The 19,019-nt window shown below is 36.2% G+C and overlaps 4 protein-coding genes across 4 annotated transcripts in view; all 4 read left to right on the top strand.

Annotated features, from left to right (window-relative positions):
- Nucleotides 1-19,019, top strand: part of Ldh (Lactate dehydrogenase) — a 158,719-nt gene that overhangs the window by 17,674 nt on the left and 122,026 nt on the right. The gene's annotated exons all lie outside the window — the stretch shown is intronic.
- Nucleotides 1,582-4,802, top strand: LOC136412228 (tubulin polymerization-promoting protein homolog). Its single transcript, XM_066395235.1, has 3 exons — nt 1,582-1,806; nt 2,263-2,457; nt 2,773-4,802. Exons 1-3 carry the CDS (start codon nt 1,609-1,611, stop codon nt 2,953-2,955), a joined length of 576 nt encoding a protein of 191 aa, XP_066251332.1. The 5' UTR covers nt 1,582-1,608; the 3' UTR covers nt 2,956-4,802.
- Nucleotides 5,416-14,568, top strand: LOC136411956 (xanthine dehydrogenase/oxidase-like). Its single transcript, XM_066394761.1, has 24 exons — nt 5,416-5,490; nt 5,625-5,668; nt 5,857-6,026; nt 6,564-6,688; nt 6,743-6,900; nt 6,974-7,189; nt 7,840-8,072; nt 8,246-8,348; nt 8,398-8,525; nt 9,030-9,317; nt 9,544-9,712; nt 9,767-10,002; nt 10,072-10,264; nt 10,683-10,866; nt 11,301-11,523; nt 11,719-11,875; nt 12,135-12,328; nt 12,862-13,020; nt 13,071-13,199; nt 13,550-13,680; nt 13,737-13,891; nt 14,027-14,221; nt 14,277-14,390; nt 14,466-14,568. The coding sequence occupies exons 1-24, from the start codon at nt 5,483-5,485 to the stop codon at nt 14,531-14,533; spliced, it is 3,780 nt and encodes a 1,259-aa protein (XP_066250858.1). The 5' UTR covers nt 5,416-5,482; the 3' UTR covers nt 14,534-14,568.
- Nucleotides 16,536-18,840, top strand: LOC136411975 (transmembrane protein 104 homolog). The gene is made up of 3 exons (XM_066394801.1): nt 16,536-16,752; nt 16,818-17,027; nt 17,187-18,840. The coding sequence occupies exons 1-3, from the start codon at nt 16,723-16,725 to the stop codon at nt 18,366-18,368; spliced, it is 1,422 nt and encodes a 473-aa protein (XP_066250898.1). The 5' UTR covers nt 16,536-16,722; the 3' UTR covers nt 18,369-18,840.

Here is a 19,019-nt window from a genome sequence, read left to right as displayed (position 1 = left end):
CCTAAAAATCTGTTTTAACGTATTTTGAAAATTGTTCGAAAAGTTCTTATTTTTCAAGATTAAAGAGCAGTTTTTGCAGCAGAGCAAGTTTTTGTTGGATGATCGTATCTATCTTGTTGTGTGGATCATTTTCCTATTTTGAAATACCTAAAAATTCGAAAGAAAAAAATTTTGACAAGTATTTCTCATTTTGAAATAAGGTCCAAAATTTATTTTTAACGGTAACTGTTTTGATTTACATTTTTGCATTTGAAACTGTAAAAATAATTGAGTATCAAACATTTTAGCGACCCTGCAAAGTTAGACTGACATGCATGTCCGAGGAAAGCGTTTGTAGGCTACATAAAAACGATTATCGCCACTTTTGAATTATCGCAAAAAACTTCAAATTTTTAGCATTAAAATTGTCTAAATAAAAAAAATATGTAGTCAGTATCTATTTTCCTACCTGCTGATAAGAGTTTAAAGCAAATAATGCACCTAGTTAATAAACTCTGGTTTTCTAATCACTTAATAACACATATACATATATACCTGTTTAGTTAATCTACTGGTATTTGCGAACGTTATAGTAACCACATTGTAATGTCTAAAAATAATAATTAATACTTATCAAGAGATTAGTTAAATAACCACCATACCACTGAGCAACAATAACCTAAAAGTTGTTACGAAATGTTTACCGAAGAACATGATCTCACATTTCTTTTCTAAACCAAGGAACTGATAAAAGTTAATTTTGCGAGCATTTCATTCGATACAATGTTATCGAATTGCAGACTAAAATTACTTTTTGCAACTTCGTGTTACTTCTTACGACTTTTAGGGGGTTAATGATTAGGTCAAACCATATTTATTAAACTAACAAATAATTACAATCGCCAACTAAGAACTATTTTAGAACAGAGAGTATAAGACCTAGCGCTCACCTGCGATTTTCTGTCGTGCGGGTATTTAGTCATAAACATAAACGAAACAGGCATTTTTAAACATAGATGCGCGTATTTGCGCTTAAAAAATTGCAGCGACTAAAAAGTTCCAACTTGCTCTATTTTGCTTGCGACTTGATTGTTGCAAGTTAAAATGATATATTCATACTATCATTGCTTCTATATACGTACCTACGATCGCTATTTTTTAGTCGCACAACAGAAAATCGCAAGTATATAATGTATGTAAAAACCTCGAAATTCCTTTTGTCACCTGCGTCGATCTGGAACTGTCTAAACTACTAACTACGTCGAGTTTGCAGATATCCGCTTATTTCAAATTAATTAGCGGTCGATCCCATTGGCCGCGGCACTTCCGGCAATGCACGGACGAACCCGATCTTGATTAATTTCTGTGGTCGGTAAGAAGCGAACGCGAATACTATAAATTCCTCTAGTTTTTCAATGCGAAAAATGCTAAGAAAAATAAAAATATATACATAATGTAATGATTTTTCTTAGATACTAATGACTTATATGAAAATACATCCGGAAAATCGCTTTTCCTATACCAAAATCCATCGAAAAGGCGCAACCCCCTATATCTAGCAGAGCGATATTTCTAACCTCTTTTTGTGAATTCTCTTGCGCATTTTTCCAGACAAATAGAAAATAAAAAATGACTGACTCACCGCAGCCACCAACTAACGAAGTGAAAAATCTGAGTCTCGATGGTGATAAATCTGACAATGACAGACCGGGAACCCCTTCCTCGGCCTCATTCGCAGAACAATTTAAAACATTTGCTAAATTTGGTGATCCAAAGTCAGATGGACGTCAAATCACTTTGTCCAATAGTGATAAATGGATGAAACAGGTGAGAAAACCAAGAAGCTTTATCGCTAAAGGTCTCTTATTTGTGTTTGATTAATAAATATGTTGTTGTTAATTACGTCAATCTTTGTTAAGCTATGTTATTATTAAAAAAACTTTCGTTCCATATTTTAGGCTATAAAATGTAATTAAAAAAGACTAAATCATCAATTATGTTGTATTTATCTGGGCGCGGCATGGCCTAATAGCAAAAAGTAAAGAAGGATGGGCCTGCCTCCATAATCTGTTTGATGTCTGATATTAAACAACCCACATTTCTCACGTTATTTATAACACCCAAGGACGTTTATTACACCCTCATTACTAATATCCACCTAAAACTTAGCCATTAATCCACCCATATACATTAAGAATTAATCCAGCAACTAAGCGTAGCTAAGAAAAACGCCTAATTTATTAGGATTTTAAATTACCAATTCCCGAACCATTGTTTTCTCAGGCGAAAGTCATCGATGGCAAAAAAATTACCACGACAGACACGGGAATTGCCTTCAAGAAATATAAATCTACCAAACTCGGAATCGTAGACTATAAAAAATTCTTAGAAGACCTCGCCAAGAGTAAGAAAATCGAACTTGAGGAGATCAAAAGTAAGCTGACCACATGTGGACAGCCTGGGCATCATGGGCTTGGAGTGAGTAATGCTATTTTTAATCTTAGCGCTTTGAGAATTTTCGCGATTCTTAGGAATAACGCAGAGCCAAAAACGGGAATTAAATCAAAGAAGAAACTGATGAAATCCACATTCGTATTATAATAAAATTAATTTAAAGAATATTGAATATTACTGCCTCGAAGAGTGAACTCGCCGAAAAGTGATCCGCTCAAAATGCAAAAACTGATCTACTTGAAAAATTAAGCGCTCGGTAAAAGAAACGTTTAACTTCGGTGTTCATCTCAACAGCACATATCCGGATCCCAAAATTAAAAAGACTTCAATTTATTCCAGAACGTGAAGACCACGAGCACAGTAGACAGGCTGACCGACACTTCCAAATATACAGGAACCCACAAGCAGAGATTCGACGAGACAGGAAAAGGCAAGGGAATTGCTGGAAGGAAAGACACCCCTGATACATCCGGGTACGTCACGGGGTACCAAAACAAAGATTCTTATGAAGCAACTAAGTAAAATGGCTTAAATTGTTTCAAAGTTTAGGTGACGTTATTAGGTTTACTCACGTTATGCAGATTGTCCCGTTAGTGTTATAAGTACCTATTTGATATTATCTTTGTACCAATAGGTAATTCGGGTGGGTTAAGGTTAGTTCGCCAATTTTAGTTCTCCTCAAAATTGTGTGAAAGTATTATTTTGAAAGGTCCCCTACACTCTTTGAAGTTCTCGTTGAAAGACCTTGCATATCATCCGTTACGATTCTGGACTTAACCAATGCAAAGAAAAGAACTGCAGTTTCTGATATTCTTACTAATAGTGAAAAGTTTACTCAAAATTAATTAAAAGTAATTAGTTAACTAATGAATTTAATTTAAACAAAATCTATTGCCATATTAATATCCGATTCTCATTCGTTTGGGACACTCTGTATAAAAATAGAATAGGACTTTGCCGTATTTTAAACACCGCAGCTTAGGACCGATATTAAGACAATTTTAGATTTGCCTATGATGATTTCGAGTGAACGATTGGTGATAGGGATGAGTAAATGTGTTATTTAATACCTCTTACAGTATCCTTTGAACTACGCTACAACTACAATTTTCATGGCTTTTGAATTTAATTTCCCATGACAACTTAGGTATTTCTGAAAGGTGGACCAACAGGTTCGTTTCAACCCATCAAAACCCGTTCAAAAACCGCCTCGCGTTTGCGCAAAATCGTTCAAGTCGTTCTAACCGGTTTGAACCAGTTACGTTTCTATTCCAACATGGCATCTGTTGGGAATCGTTCGTGCACGGCTTCACCGGTACTCGCTTGAAAGTTCGCCTTAGCATTATTATTGATTGGTAGAATCTAGATAGTACCTCACGTTCGTTGTTTTAGAAGAATTTTGGATGTTTGTATTTAACATTTAATGACGGGTTAAAGTTTTAACGAGGTTTTTACCTCGGTTACGACCATCGGTTTCAACCCTCCGACCAGTAATTAAGTAGAAAGCGTAGGAAAATGGTTTTGAAACATGTGCACAAAACCGATTCTTTGGGATTACTGGACAATTCTAGAAAGGCTCAAAATATATAGTTGGAACGAACCTTATACCAAGTATTTCTTTAAATTCCTTAGTACGAGCAAAACACTAAGCAAGCAGGCGCACACACAATCTCGCAAAAAGAGAGTTTGTCCAAAAACTAGAAACCCTTTTATCGATCTATTAGGCAAAGTATTTTCATTGTATTATTTATTTATTGTATTTTTTAAATTGTTTACGATTATCTGATTCATTTTATAGCAGTTCCGCTTTAAGCTTAAGGCGGTATAGCACAGTAAAAACTGTAAGAATTGAGCTTCTCGAGCTGTATTTTTGCGTCCTTCCAAAAAAATTATATACGAATTCAGAAACAAATTAAATATTTTATTAAAATTTAATACTAAAAATGTTTTATTTTATCGAGAAATTAGTTATGTTATCAAGAACTTCTATTTTTATTAATACTTCTTGTATATCTTACTTTTTCGCTCTTCCATATTACCTGTACCCGTCTAATTCTTTAATCGATGAGTAAATGTTTATGTTTAAATGTCTTTAAATAAGAAGGTATCAATTTCATATTTAGGACCATATAGTAGCTGGGATTTATTTTGTAATATTTTGTGATAGTCTATGTAAAGAATTATGATATATTTCCTTATAACACCTTTACATACGTAGAAATTTGTGCGAAAACCATCCCTTCATATACCCCACTCCTTTTACCCCTTTGATTAAATATGTGATTTTCCTTTAGGCGTTGTCTTTAATGAAATATGGACTTATTTTTGTTTATATAGACGAATAAAGAATTTGTTTGTATCGTCATTAATGCATCGTTTCATTTAAACATCAGCAAATCAGTATACTGTGCAGGATGTTGCGCATAAGAATATCGGACACCGTGCACAGTCCTGTCGCACATTTCCGTCGGATAGTTCTGCGCACAATCGAAAACGGTGAAGATTACGAAGTTGCTTAAGTGCTAAAATTGACTCCCTGTAAAAGAAGCAAAGTGGATTAAATCGTGGCAAACTTATGTGCTAAGTCACTAAACAAAATTATGTTTTGAAAATTTGAAAATTCGAATAGTTCCCGAGCTATTTGATGAAAAAAACGATCATTTTCAACATGTCAATATAGAAAACGCCCTCATACAATTTTTATTCGACGTTGCGGTTTTACGCCACCATTTTCAGCATTTACATTTCTGACATCTGTTGAGCCCTTAAAGGTCTACCATAGTTAAAAGAAAACTTAAATAAAGGCCTCTATCTGTTGTGTTCCACTATATATATTAAATCAATTCCCACGAATTTTCTTGCCAACGCGCTATCAATAATTTTGAGAAAAAGGATTGTTTAATATTTCTGTTATGACTCCTTCAAATTATTGATAGCAAATGAGCGCAAAAATCAGTAATTAGGTATCATTGCATTCGTTCAGTGCTTTTCTGATATTGTAAAGTGACTCTGTACCTTGGACGGTTAAGCGTATTTAATCCGGAATATTATGCAACAGTATGTATATGTTTTTTAATTATTTTTATTTATATTTTCTTACCTTCTCTTTTTTCTTTTCTTCTCTATTTCCTTACTTCTTCCTTTTCTTCTTTTTCTATATTTTTTTACTTATTTGCTCCTCTCACTTTCAGAGAATTAGAGATTCGATTTTCTGTGAGCGACGTAGAGCATACAGGTAAGTCTTTAATTTTAATATTCTTCGGTGTATGACATTTTTCATTAACGCTTATGCGATTGATACAATGCTGCACCATTTACGAGCTGAACGTAGCAATTTACCGCAAAGGTGTTTGTGAACAACCAAGCAGGCAACATTATTTTAATTGATTGACTGATCACAAAATGTTCTGTGGTAATTCTTAGTGTCCATCAAGGATGTATCTCCGGAGACCACCCTGAATTCCTACCTCAGGGACAAATTACACCTAACGGCTACAAAGAAAATGTGCCTTGAAGGTGGTTGTGGAGCCTGCATAGTGGCCGTACAAGAAGTAGACAGCAAGGGCAATAACAAAATATTCGCGGTGAACTCTGTAAGAATACATATATGCTGTTCCAACTTATTAAAAATCAAGTGCTGCCATAGAAATTAATTGTTTAACAGTGATAGCAGCCAAAGACCCATATTGGGTGTACTGTAATTGTGGCTTTGGCTCGCTATGATTCGTTCAGGATGGCTATGGAAAGAAAATCCATTCTCAACCAGCAGATGGAAGAGATGCTCCTTTATAGAACCATTTACTTCACTGTCAGTGATGATAATACGGGAAGGAAAGCCATCACGATTCTATATGGACTATCGTGTCCTCAACTAAGTTACTCATCACTCATCACTTAAAAAAATGATGGAACTTCCTGGCATATCCATTATCTAAGAGAAATTTGAGCAATTCGTCCGCGGACTCCCTGAAACGGGCCACTTCATTACTCATATGCCTAATTCAGAGTCCATGGCATCCAATCCAAAATAATTGATTTCTATAGCACCAACCGATTTTTAATAAGTTTTAACAACATATAACTTCTAAGTACTTTTTACATGGTAAAATTTCATAATGAATTTTTTATAGTGTCTGGTATCAATATATTCATGCCACGGCTGGAAAATCCTCAGCAATGAGGGCATTGGGAACCCCATAGAAGGATACAATAAAATCCAAAAACTGTTGGCATCGAATAATGGTACCCAGTGTGGGTAAGACTCCTAAAGCATTTGACCTGACTCGTGAGTTGACTCCAAATTTGGCAGGTTTTGTTCTTCGGGTATGGTGATGAACATGTACGCTCTATCAGAATCTGGAGGGAAAACACGTGAGGAAATAGAAAACTCATTTGGAGGAAACTTGTGTCGCTGCACAGGGTATAGGCCCATTTTAACTGCGTTTAAACAGTTAGCTACGGATTCTGGTAAAGAAACTTCCAGTGTTGTGGCTATTGACGGTTATCTGTTTAGAGTGTAGTTACCTATTTTACATTATAGACGACATCATGAACATTGACGATCTAGAGGACTTCGAGAGCTGCAATCCAATAAAATGTCAGACAGACTGTCCTAAACCATGCAAAAAAGTACCCATCTATTTTGACCTTAAAGATACCCAGTGGCTGAAAGTCTACAAACTCGTTGATCTACTAAACGTATTGAGAACAGTTCGGAACAAACGCTATATGTTGGTAGCCGGAAATACTGCTAGAGGCAGGTTGTTTTTGAATATAGACCCCTCTGTACATTATATACAAGGTGTCTGTTTCTGGAACTCAACCATAGGGGAACCATAAAAGATACGAAGTCGTTTAAACTTAACAACATTTACACTTTCTACAACATAGTAATGTCATATTTGATATCCGATGTTTCGATTTTCGATAACCACCATCAACTTTGTCTTCTTGTAAGCATCATCTTGAATTTTCACATTTTAAATTGAGCTTTCTTTCTGATTACAATGGTGTATCACACGTTATGGTCATTTCAATGAAGTCTTTCATAGCTTTTAATAAATAAAAATCTGCCGGGGATAGATCTGGCGAATGTGCCGGTCACCGTATGTTTCCATGGTTTCAAATGAGATAATGTTCAAATATCATATCGCCACGTTGTAGAAGAGGAAAAGTTGCAATTATGAAATGACGAAAAAACATAAATATGTTTTTCCAAAATTTCAGTTTTTTCAAATATCTCCAATAGTCATCGAAATTTTCCAAATTTTGAAACGTCATATTTTTGGAATCTTATGGTTACCGAAATATTCATAGTTGGATTCCAAAAACAGACACCCTGTATGTCCACATTTATTGGACCTCGAAAGGATATATTTAGTTCTCATTAACAACAATTTTTTTTAGGAGTTTATTGGTTGACTGAAGCTACAACTCCTGAAGTATACATTGATGTAACTGGCGTGCTGGAATTGACCACTTTTATGGCCCAAAAAGACAGTTTGATATTGGGAGGAAATATGTCGCTTACTAATACGATGGAAATATTTCGCAACACCTCAAAGAAGAACTCAAAATTTGTATATTTAGACGGGTTAGCGAGGCATATTGATTTGGTAGCACATGTCCCGGTTAGAAACGTAAGTATGAATTATTCGTTTTCGAACAATGGTTGAGAAGATTAAGGATCTCATATTTAGTTGTCATTCTATTTCATTTTTCTTTTCATTTTGCTTCCAATATACCTCCTGCCATTTGCGAAATTTCCTTACGGACCCTCGATATATTGAATACCCTGTATATTTGTTTGTAGATCGGAACCTTAGCAGGAAATTTAATGATTAAACACCAACACAATGAATTTCCTTCAGATATATTCTTGATACTCGAGACTGTCAAAGCCACCTTAGTAATCGGTAAGTTACTCGTCTAAAAAAACGCTGTTGAAATTTTACGTATTTGTAGTGGACAGCATTGGCAATGAATCCCTGAAAAGCCCTGCCGATTTCCTTAAAATTAGTATGGACAAGAAAGTAATCAAGCAAATCATTTTTCCGCCATATGGGGATGCATACTACTATACCAGCTACAAGGTAAATCACAGTTAATTATTTGTCACAATATTGACAGAATAAGTGACATACAAGCCATAAATGACAGTGAAAATGATTAGTTATGTGCACAAAATTAAGTCTCGTATGTCAATGTCAACAGCACTTGTCATACAACTAACAATGCGATGAAAGCGGCAAAATTTTTACCGTACTCTTAGAGTTCCAAGGATGTTGACACACATGCGCTCATAAGAATAATGTTATATTTAACAAGTGCGATAAAGTATCATTTTCCGTACTTGTCCGAAAGCAGTGAAAACACAGATATTTGAATAAGATCAAATTTCTGTCATTTTCTCCGAGTCCTTTTCCGTACAGCGAAATAAGAAAAAAATATACATGAAACTGTCAGGAAATGCTCTTTTGTGTAACCCGTGTCATAATGTGGCACCTCGCTTCGGCAAAATTCTATTGATTACATAAAATAATGCATTGTCTAACTGTTAATAGTCGTCTATAAATAATAGAAATCCCGTTTAAAAGGTGATGCCACGAAGTCAAAACGCCCACGCCATGGTCAACGCAGGATTCCTATTTCAGCTGACCAACTCGGGTATAGTTCAGTCAGCCCAAATTGTTTACGGAGCTATAAATCCGAATTTTATTCACGCGAAAAAGACTGAATCCTTGCTTAAAGGAAAGCAGCTGTTTGATAACACTACTCTGCAATCTGCTTTCAAGTCTTTAGACAGTGAACTTCAGCCTGATTGGATTTTACCGGACCCTACACCAGCTTTCCGGAAACAGTTGGCCATCAATCTATTTTACAAGGTAGAGGTTTTTCAAATAATTTTTACAACACCTAATGCGTAAATTACGGGTTATTGGTACGCAAGGTGTCGAGACATACTAGTTAGTGATATTCTAAAAAAAACTGCTTCACAATTGAAAACCATTGCCTGTTATAAGTTTATGAGCTGCAAGTTATGCATCATCTTGAGTTCACCCATCAAATGAAGAAAGACTCAAGTAGGGCAATATTGACTAAACCTTTTAGGGCGTATTACGCATTGCTCCATCTTCAAAACTCACCAATCGCAACAAAAGCGGAGGCACGCTGCTCACCAGGCCAGTTTCCAATGGCACTCAGCAAATTTACCCCAAACAGCAGTTGTATCCTCTGACACAACCTATTCCCAAGCTGGAAGCTCTGGCCCAAACTTCAGGTACCGATTCTGCATCTTTCATTATTCAACCCAAGTAACCTAAACTGAATAAAGGGCAAGCGCAATATATTCTGGATCTACCTGAACTTCCCGGGCAGCTCCATGGGTGTCTTGTTAAAGCTGGAGCTATGGCCGGATCCACTATTGTTACGATAGATGCAACTGCGGCACTCCAACGCCCTGATGTGATGGCGTTCTTCACTGCTAAAGATATTCCTGGAATAAATAACTTACGAGTCCGTAATATTTCGTTATTTACAGTGGATGAAAAGCTATTTTGTGAGGATACCGTTAGTATTGAATTGAGAATTTAGGATTGTAGTAAAATTGAAGGTGTTACAGACGAAATTTCGTTTTAGGTTGAATATTTCTATCAGCCAGTTGGTATAATTATAGCAAATACTCACGATGCAGCTATAGCAGCTGCAGCATTAGTCAAGGTTAAGACCACCCCTCCCGTGAAAAAACCTTTTTTGACTATTCGAGATGTACTGAAGGCGGGGGCAACAGACAGGATAAAGCTCCAATCTAAGAATGGGAGCAATCAGAAGGGTGAGATTTTAAGTCTAGCTTGTTTTACACAATTAAACGCACTGAAGATTAAAAACAATAAATGTGTTATGCATTGATCCTTTGATTAGTTTTTGCTGCATTTTTGTGAATATCACAATTAATCGTTATTTTCCTAGCTACATCTGTAAGTTCTCGCGTATCCCACATTGAGAACCCAATACGGGAATATCGATCATATTATAATCAGCACCATAATACAACAAAACAATATAACATAATGTTATGGTAGAGGACCCGTTAACTGTATTTACTTGTGAGAGTGCGCATAAGCAGCTGAAACATAGCGTTGCAATATTGTTGTGACGATATGCTGGTGAATTTTCCATTAATTGCGCATTCTGATAAGTTTTACTTTGTTGTGCTGGCTACAATTGGGTATTTATATTTATCTTTTTAGGCAGCGATGTTCAAAAAACTATAAAAGGACAGTGCTACATCAATAGCCAGTACCATTTTCACATGGAAACCCAATCCTGCGTCGTGATACCTACTGAAGACGGTTTAAATGTTTTTGCTGGAACGCAATGGATGGATGCTACTCAGGGCGCTATTGCGCAAACATTGAACATACCATCTCAACAGTAAGAAACTTATAACATTTCTTTTGTAAGTGCCTCAGCTTGTTGTATAGCAAAAGATGAACTATACAAACTATTCAAAAATAATAGCATTTATTACCAAAACGAGACCAAAAGACGCCTGAACCGTGCGGTAGCTACCGGAGGTCTGGCTTGAATGCATTGGGCCGCTTTTATAATATAGGAGCAAGATGTGACGTCACTGCCAAATTGACACGACAAGTGGCGATGCTGTCATTTGTGTATTCCTCATTGTTTCAGTTACCTATCATATACATGCTATCGACGCGACCTCTGTGTACTTACTATTGGCGCATATTTACGGTTCCGCTTCAGAGCAGCAACGATAATCCAAGCTCATTCGCGCATGTCGCATGGAAAATTTTAGTAACAGAACAGGCCTAGATCCAGTTACTAAAACCTTTCTGGATCTTTAGGATTAACATATTTGTACGGCGCTTAGGAGGTGCCTTCGGAGCCAAAATATCCAGAAATTTGTTCGTAACGTCCTCAGTGGCTCTGGCAGCCTATAAGCTACGCAAACCTGTCAGCATGTGGATGTCTTTCAATGATAATATGGATATAATAGGAAAAAGATATTATCTTTATGCGGACTACGAAGTGGACGTTAATTCTGTAGGTTTAATCCAGTATCTGAAGGTTAGTTTTGGTGCTAATTAAATCTCATTAGGATTTTTTTTTCTTCTTGTCCCTTTAACGCGAATTAAGAAATATGGATGCATTATTTAAACAACGAGACTTCATGGAAAATTATAGATAATATATTTTCATGTAAAATTATCGGTAATTTTCCTTAACTTGCGCAATTACTTCAGAAAACGACACTTATTTCAGGTAGACCTGTATTCCGATTTTGGAATAGGAGGTAATGATCCAATAGACCATTTATTGGTCCATCAATTTCCGAATGGCTACATTAAGGACTACTTTACGTTTAATACCTACACAGTTAAAACTGATAATTGTGCTCACTGTTATACTAGAGCACCAGGTAAGTCACTTTTGGGAAGATTTCATGAAGATGATCACGAACATAATTTCCATTTGATTGTAACAAACGAGGTTAAAATGATGTTAAGGTTTTGAGTTCACAGTGCGAATTGAATAAAAGTCTCCGGGATTCCCACTTACGAATAACTCTTACCGGATAAACTCATCATTATGCAATAAATTATGAAATAAAACTCTCCATTACGGAATAAAACTTTCTAGTATGGAATAGTTACTATTCTGACTCTTACTGTGTTCAGGTAGTTTCGAAGGTTTGGCTACCATCGAAAACATAATGGATCACATAGCGTACAGTTTAAATAAAGACCCACTGGCCGTTAGGAGAGCGAATTTGAATACGTCAGAGTATCCACAGTTAAAGGACATATTAGACGATGTTGAGAAGAATGATGAGATAACCAAAAGAAAAGCTGATATCGCAACCTACAATAAGGTTTGTTCCTGCCTAGTTAAACATAACAATCCTAAAAAGATTTCCTTTTCCTTCGACTCTTGTCGGTAATTATTTGTTTTTTGCGCATAGCGTGCGGTAAAGTGGCTTTATCGCAGGCACTTATAGGTTGAAAGTAGCGCTTTACTAAATGTGTGCGGTGAAAAGTTGCGTCGCATCCAAATCAAAGTGACATGTGTCAGTGTCAAAATCTGCCTTACATACGTGCGCGTAAAGATTTTACCGCATGTGAGTGATCTTACAGAAAACAATGAAGTAAACATGGAAAATATCATACTTAACATTTGTGAAAGGATCTTTACCGCACTCGATTGCTGGAAAAACTGGACTTCACGGGATTCGGTCAATTGCTATTAGCATGCGATAAAGTGCCACTTTTCGCACTTGTTAGGTAATAATTATCTACATAACAGGCGTTAAAAAAAATGAAGACACTATGCCCCACCAGTTTGCAAATAACTCTAAATTAAGTGAATGTAAATAAATACGTATATGTAAATAATTTTCTTCCTTAGGCAAACAGGTGGAAAAAGAGAGGTCTTTCTGTAGTCCCCATGCAATTCAAGTTAGATTTTCGTGGAAATTTTACCACCTTAGTCTCAATTTACCATCTAGATGGCGGGGTAGCCATTAGTCATGCAGGTATTGAAATGGGGCAAGGCATCAACACTAAGGTAAATGCATTTCAATAGTCCAATAATTTTATTACGCATGTACCATTTAGGTAGCACAAGCATGCGCGTATAAATTGGGAATTCCCTTGGAGAAAATCTCAATCAAACCAAATTATAACGTGGCCTCCCCCAATTCTGGAATAACAGGAGGCAGTATTACATCGGAAAGTGTTGTCGGTGTAAGAAGAATTTAGATTTTAGTTACATCATATCCAACATTCACCTCTTGTTAAGAGTTGGGACGAACATCCTTGTTAACGTCTTCAAAAGATAAGAAAAGAGAGTAGAAGAAACGAAGAAAGAAAAAGAGAAAAAATAGATAAATATCAAAAAGAAAAAAGAATTAGCAATCTATCTTAGATGTATAGAACATATTTATAAGATAATTATGTTCCATACATCTAGTTCATTCTTTGTTCCTATTTATTTATTTTCTTTTTTCCTTTTTTTCATCATTGAATAATCATTGAATATTTTCCATTTTATTACAAATGATTTTTGGTTTCCTCTCACTTATAGTATATTTTAGTCAGTACTTAGTGCATGCGATATTCTGTTGGACCGTATCAAACCAATTCGAGACAAAAATCCTACCCTCTCTTGGGAGGATTTGATTCAGGAATGTTATAATCAAAATATTTGTTTGAGTTCATCTGGATTGTGAGTATGTTCGGCATAAACTCTACACAATAACTGATGACAATGTATCCAAATAGCTTTTGGCCCCAATTTCCGGGTATTGGATCCTACTCCGTTTACGGGGCATGTGCTTTAGAGGTGGAAATAGATATTTTAACAGGAAAACATGAAATTTTACGAGTTGACATTGTGGAAGATGTTGGCCAAAGCATGAGCCCTCTAATCGATATTGGTAAAGCAGTTTTTCTTATTCTGCCAAATTTTCCACAAAATTTTAGAAATTTTCAGGATTTTGATTTCTTTAAGAATTTTAGATTTGTCTAGCAATTTCTACAAAAATTTGCGAATTTAAATGTAAATATTTTAGGTCAGCTAGAAGGAGCTTTTATCATGGGTTTGGGTGCCCATTCATCAGAAGAATTAATACTGGATGCTTCAGGAAAGTTGACCAATGACCGCACTTGGACTTACAAAATTCCAGGTGCCAAAGATATCCCTCAGATTTTTAATGTGAGGTTTGTGAACAATAGCTTGAACCCTCTAGGGACGCTCAATTCCAAAGGTTTTTGTTTGAGTATTTCGAGTTGCATGCGCTAAGTAATAATGAAATTTTGCAGCTATTGCTGAGCCACCATGCGGTTTAAGTGTGGCCTTTCCATTGGCTGTTCGAAATGCTTTGGCTTCGGCCAGACAGGAAGCATCGCAAACTGCATTTCCTTGGTACCCAATAGGTGTGTAAGATTTTTCTTTCTTAGCCTTTCAGACTTTTTCCATTCATAAAAATGTTATAACTTTATTTTTTCAAGATGGTCCATCGAGCACCGAAAACATTTTGATGAATGCCTTCAACAATTATTCGCAATATACATTATAATTATGATTTTATTTAGCAATAAACTTGTAATTTAACACGACAGAGTCTTATTTACCAAAATAATAATTATTGAAAATGTCGGTTACTATAGTAACATGTCGCCCGATATTGGTTACGTGTGTTAACAATCGGCCGACTCAGTGGACACAAGAAAAGATACAGTCGGACAACAATATTCCCACCAATTATGCCCAGGTCTATACATGTATATGCTTTATAACTCGGAGCACCCGGAACTGTCCGTGGGGCATAAAACTATTGGAGTCGGGGATGCATTGGTGGTTTGTTATTTGCATAGTCTTGTTGTGTTTGCACTATTTTTTTATTATATTTTTTGTTTATTTTAATATGTTATTACTAATTATTATTACATTTATTACTTTTTTATGCTCCTTCAGATTATGCATTTGGAAAGCTACATCTCGTCCTTTCCTTTTCTTTGACCATTGCAGCAATGGCATTGCTGCATCGGTCCTATTTTAATTTGCTTTCAATCATTGCTTTCATTAAGGATTCTGAAGTTAGCGCCGAAGTGAAAGTCCTAAAGCTTCCGTGACCGCTGAGCACCTGTGTTTGCACGAGACCCAGATTTCAAAATCAGGGGCTAATCTCTTAGTCCACTGGCCCTTATTCCCTAGACTCGACCATCACTCCTACCATTTCAGAATAGTTCTTCTATCAGCTCCTGTTACCCTTGGAAGAGTGCTGATCTACGTTCTCTCTTCCAGGGATATGTAGGCGTATACTACCTAGGGCGTATACTCGCTAATACTTGTACCGCTTCGAAAACAATGAAGACGGCTGTGTACAGGGTAGTTTCTTATCGCTGAGATGGTGCTTTTTGATGGACAGTGTTTTAGAGGAGCTGCAGAACAAGCGATTTAACGTACCAGGGCTTCAAGAAAACAAGATTTATAGGTTGTCCAGTACAAAAACCGATGCACGTCATAACGCTAGAATTCAGTGGTGATGCCGGTTGTGCTACTCGCTCCAAATAACAAAATTAATATACAATTTGTGAAATTTAATAAAATGATAAATATACTTCTCTGGCGGCATTCAACGACAACAAAAGGCCGTTGTTGTTCTGTTTCCACTCAGGACCCTGTTAAGGAAGCAACAAGCTCCTTACACCTGCGATTTAACTGCTTTAACATATCGAAAAGCACTAATTTTAAACGTGACGTATATTCACACTAACCTGTGTTCTTAAAAGAACAATTAGTGATAAAGGAATCACCAGAAAAATCGGAACTTTGATGGAATACGGCGAAAATTTGGATGGTATTTAAATAAACATAACCGTCACAACACAATAAAATGGCGAAATCGGGAAGACGTAATATCAAAACGGACAAACATACCACAAATTTGGCGACACCGCTGTCTATTGTCAACATTTTCATTAAAATTTCCATAATTTACGTTCAGGTTAAGTTTTAGTAAAATATTTAACGTTAATGGGTAAATTACCCTTTGTTGCAAGTACTAACTGCAGTTTATGTACATAATTATTATATACCTTGAGACGAATTCCTCGTTAAATTTTTTCATATTTTAAATGTTAGGGTTGGCAATGAAATTACGTGGTTTATGACGTACATCGGTGTTTGTATTGGATGACCTATAGGTAAACTGCGCAGTACGGGAAAGCGCTTCTACTGAAGCAAGCAGCTAAGTGATGGGAGATGACCATTTATAGTCAGAAAATTTTCAAGAAGGGGCTTGTATTTTTTTAGCTTAAATTAAATTTTTAAATTAACGTGTCATTTAATTGTTTTAGAAAATGGTCGAGAAAAAACAGTTAATAGTCGTTTATCACACCCAGTAATTTGAAACATTTTGCAGTATTGCCAGTTGCTATTCCAAGACTTGGTTAAAATGACGTCGACCGATCGCTCTCTCTGTGAGTAAAAGTTCATTAAAATCCAACTTCATGTTTGTTGTTGTTTCATTTCCGATTTTTATCATTTTTTGTTTATGTTTATTGAGTCTCCCATTTCATATATTTTTTGCACCAACTTCATGCGTGAGAGTTATCCAGATTAGCAGGATAAAGTCGGTGACAACGGTCAATTTATGAATACCCACTGGAATTACTTCCATATGTTGCAAGATAATGCGATAGAACTGCATAGAAGAAAAGATTTCCTCTTGCTTCAGTTGTTTCAAATTCCTGGCTAGCAATAATGCCACAAACAGACCAGTATTCTCCATTGGTAAAGCATCTATATGAATGTGCCACATGTACATACATTTCTCAACTTACTGCAAAATGTTTCAGGTAGGCTTAATTTATGTGTTCAACTTGATTGTTGGCACAGGGGCCCTAACCCTTCCTGCTGCTTTCCAAGCAGCAGGCTGGCTTTTCGGCACCATTGCCATTGCCATCCTGTGTTTCGTCAGCTTCATTACAGCCACTTTTGTCATTGAGAGTATGGCATGTGCCAATGCCACAATTCAATGGAGAAAAATTCAAGAACACAAAGTTGATGTAAGTAGAGTGTTTGTAAGTAAGTAGAATGATATTCATAAGAAGTTGTGTAAGTAAAAATAGTAATATTGGTAAAAGCCAATAATAACAGGTGAACATTAACAATGGTTATATTGCAATTACCTTCCTGCAGAAGATGACTTTAATTGTTATTTTCAGGAAAGTGAAGATCCTCTTCACACAGACTCAGACCCTGAAAACAGCACTGAAGAGACTGCCATCTTGGTAAACCGCACTCGCCATTATTACACCTTAAACAAAAAAGTAGAATTAGGTGAAATTGCTTCATTGTACCTGCCAAAAACGGGCCATATGCTATTCTTTATTTTCTTATGCATTTACCTTTTTGGCGACCTTTCAATTTACGTGGCAGCCTCCGGAAAGACAATCGTAAATCTCAGCTGTAAATCGTCAAATAACACCGAAAACTTTACTGAGTTTTGCTGGGAAAACTCGGAGATAACTAAGATGGACATGTATCGTATTTATGTAGCTCTGTTTGGGATCCTTGTAGGGCCCTTTACTTACTTCAATCTTCAAAAGACAAAGTATTTGCAAATGTTTACTATAAGTATAAGGTGGGTCGCATTTAGTATAATGCTTACTTTGGCTAGTTTAAGATTAATGGAATATGGCCAGCAGGGCCATCCCAGTGCAGTTAATTTGGCTGAAGTGCCTGCTTTAGCTGGTTCTAGTGTATATAGTTTCATGTGCCACCACTCCTTGCCAGGGCTCATAGCCCCGTTTAGCAGCAAACTTAAACTAAGCAAGAAAATTAGCATTGATTTTCTGATAATTTGTACCTTTTACTTAGTGGTGTGTCTCACAGGATCCTTTGCGTTTGAAACTATTGATGTATTATATTCCTTAAACTTCATGCCTGCTAGTGACGCAGGTTTCTTTATGAAAACCATCGGGATGTTCTTGGCAATTTTCCCTTTATTCCCAATGGCCACAAGCTTTCCCATAATAGCTATTACCATGCAAGGCAATTTAAAACATCTCTTCTTCGACCCCCTCACGCTGGAAAGACGTGGGTTCGTTGTTAAGCGATTGCTTTTTCCCAGTTTGGCGATCTTCCCCCCAATTATAACCGCCCTCTCCACGCACAACCTTAAAGGACTGGTGGAAATTACGGGCTCTTACATCGGAGTTGTCGTTCAGTACCTAATACCGGCGTTCTTAGTATGGAAGGCCAGGCAGCAATGCAGGGGACACTTTGGGTTTTACTCGCAAAAATATGCTAGTCCCTTTAAACATCACGGATGGTTGCTATTTGTTGTTATATGGGCTGCTATTTGTATTGTGTTCGTTACTGTAGATTTAATTATTAATCATTAGTTTTAATAAGAAGGATGAACGAGCATACAATTTGCATTTGCCATTCTTTCAAGAAATTTTGTTTTTATTTATTGCCTAAAATAAATTTTTTATATATTAAATGAAAGTGTGAAATAAAGTAATATATAATATATGTCCATTAGGTGTTGTTACAACACTCGTTAGCATTTCATTGTTACAGTATTTTCGAATAAAAAGCTCGTGCTGTAACAAATCGCTTACTGGACTCGTGCCGTAAATAACAATTTGTTTACTGCAGGCTAGTAATGTTATGGACTGAGTTACGGGTATTGTTTGTAAATGTAGGCACACCACAATGGCCAATTTGCGTAGATTTAATAATGAATGACGCATCTATAATAATATTAATTTATACAATTTTGAAGCATTATTGCTAGAAGCATAAGATGTGATATTTTTGACACACTAGTACAAGACAGAGATACTGTTTGTGAACAAATAAATTTGATACCGTCAATCTATTTCCCTTATTTAATCTCTTTTTCCTTTACCAGAACATTTCAATCTAAGAAGAAGAGGTTATTCTTTGTTCCCCTTTCTGAAGCCTTCTCTGCATTGGCCTGACAACTTTGAGAGGTGTGTTCTGTGACCTAACAAAAGCCTTTGATCGTATTAATCATTAAATCTACT

This window comes from Euwallacea similis, chromosome 11 (genome assembly GCF_039881205.1).
Source record: "Euwallacea similis isolate ESF13 chromosome 11, ESF131.1, whole genome shotgun sequence".
NCBI lineage: Eukaryota > Metazoa > Arthropoda > Insecta > Coleoptera > Curculionidae > Euwallacea > Euwallacea similis.
This window is presented reverse-complemented; position numbering and strand designations above follow the sequence as displayed.

Excerpts from the sequence above, each read along its gene's own strand:
- LOC136412228 (XM_066395235.1), top strand. The coding sequence starts at position 1,609 with ATGACTGACTCACCGCAGCCACCAACTAACGAAGTGAAAAATCTGAGT. Across the intron at positions 1,807-2,262 it reads GTGATAAATGGATGAAACAG|GCGAAAGTCATCGATGGCAA; the intron begins GTGAGAAAACCA and ends TTGTTTTCTCAG. Across the intron at positions 2,458-2,772 it reads CTGGGCATCATGGGCTTGGA|AACGTGAAGACCACGAGCAC; the intron begins GTGAGTAATGCT and ends AATTTATTCCAG.
- LOC136411956 (XM_066394761.1), top strand. Across the intron at positions 9,713-9,766 it reads AGCTCTGGCCCAAACTTCAG|GGCAAGCGCAATATATTCTG; the intron begins GTACCGATTCTG and ends AACTGAATAAAG. Across the intron at positions 14,391-14,465 it reads ATTTCCTTGGTACCCAATAG|ATGGTCCATCGAGCACCGAA; the intron begins GTGTGTAAGATT and ends TATTTTTTCAAG.
- LOC136411975 (XM_066394801.1), top strand. The coding sequence starts at position 16,723 with ATGCCACAAACAGACCAGTATTCTCCATTG. Across the intron at positions 16,753-16,817 it reads CAGACCAGTATTCTCCATTG|GTAGGCTTAATTTATGTGTT; the intron begins GTAAAGCATCTA and ends AAAATGTTTCAG. Across the intron at positions 17,028-17,186 it reads TTCAAGAACACAAAGTTGAT|GAAAGTGAAGATCCTCTTCA; the intron begins GTAAGTAGAGTG and ends TGTTATTTTCAG.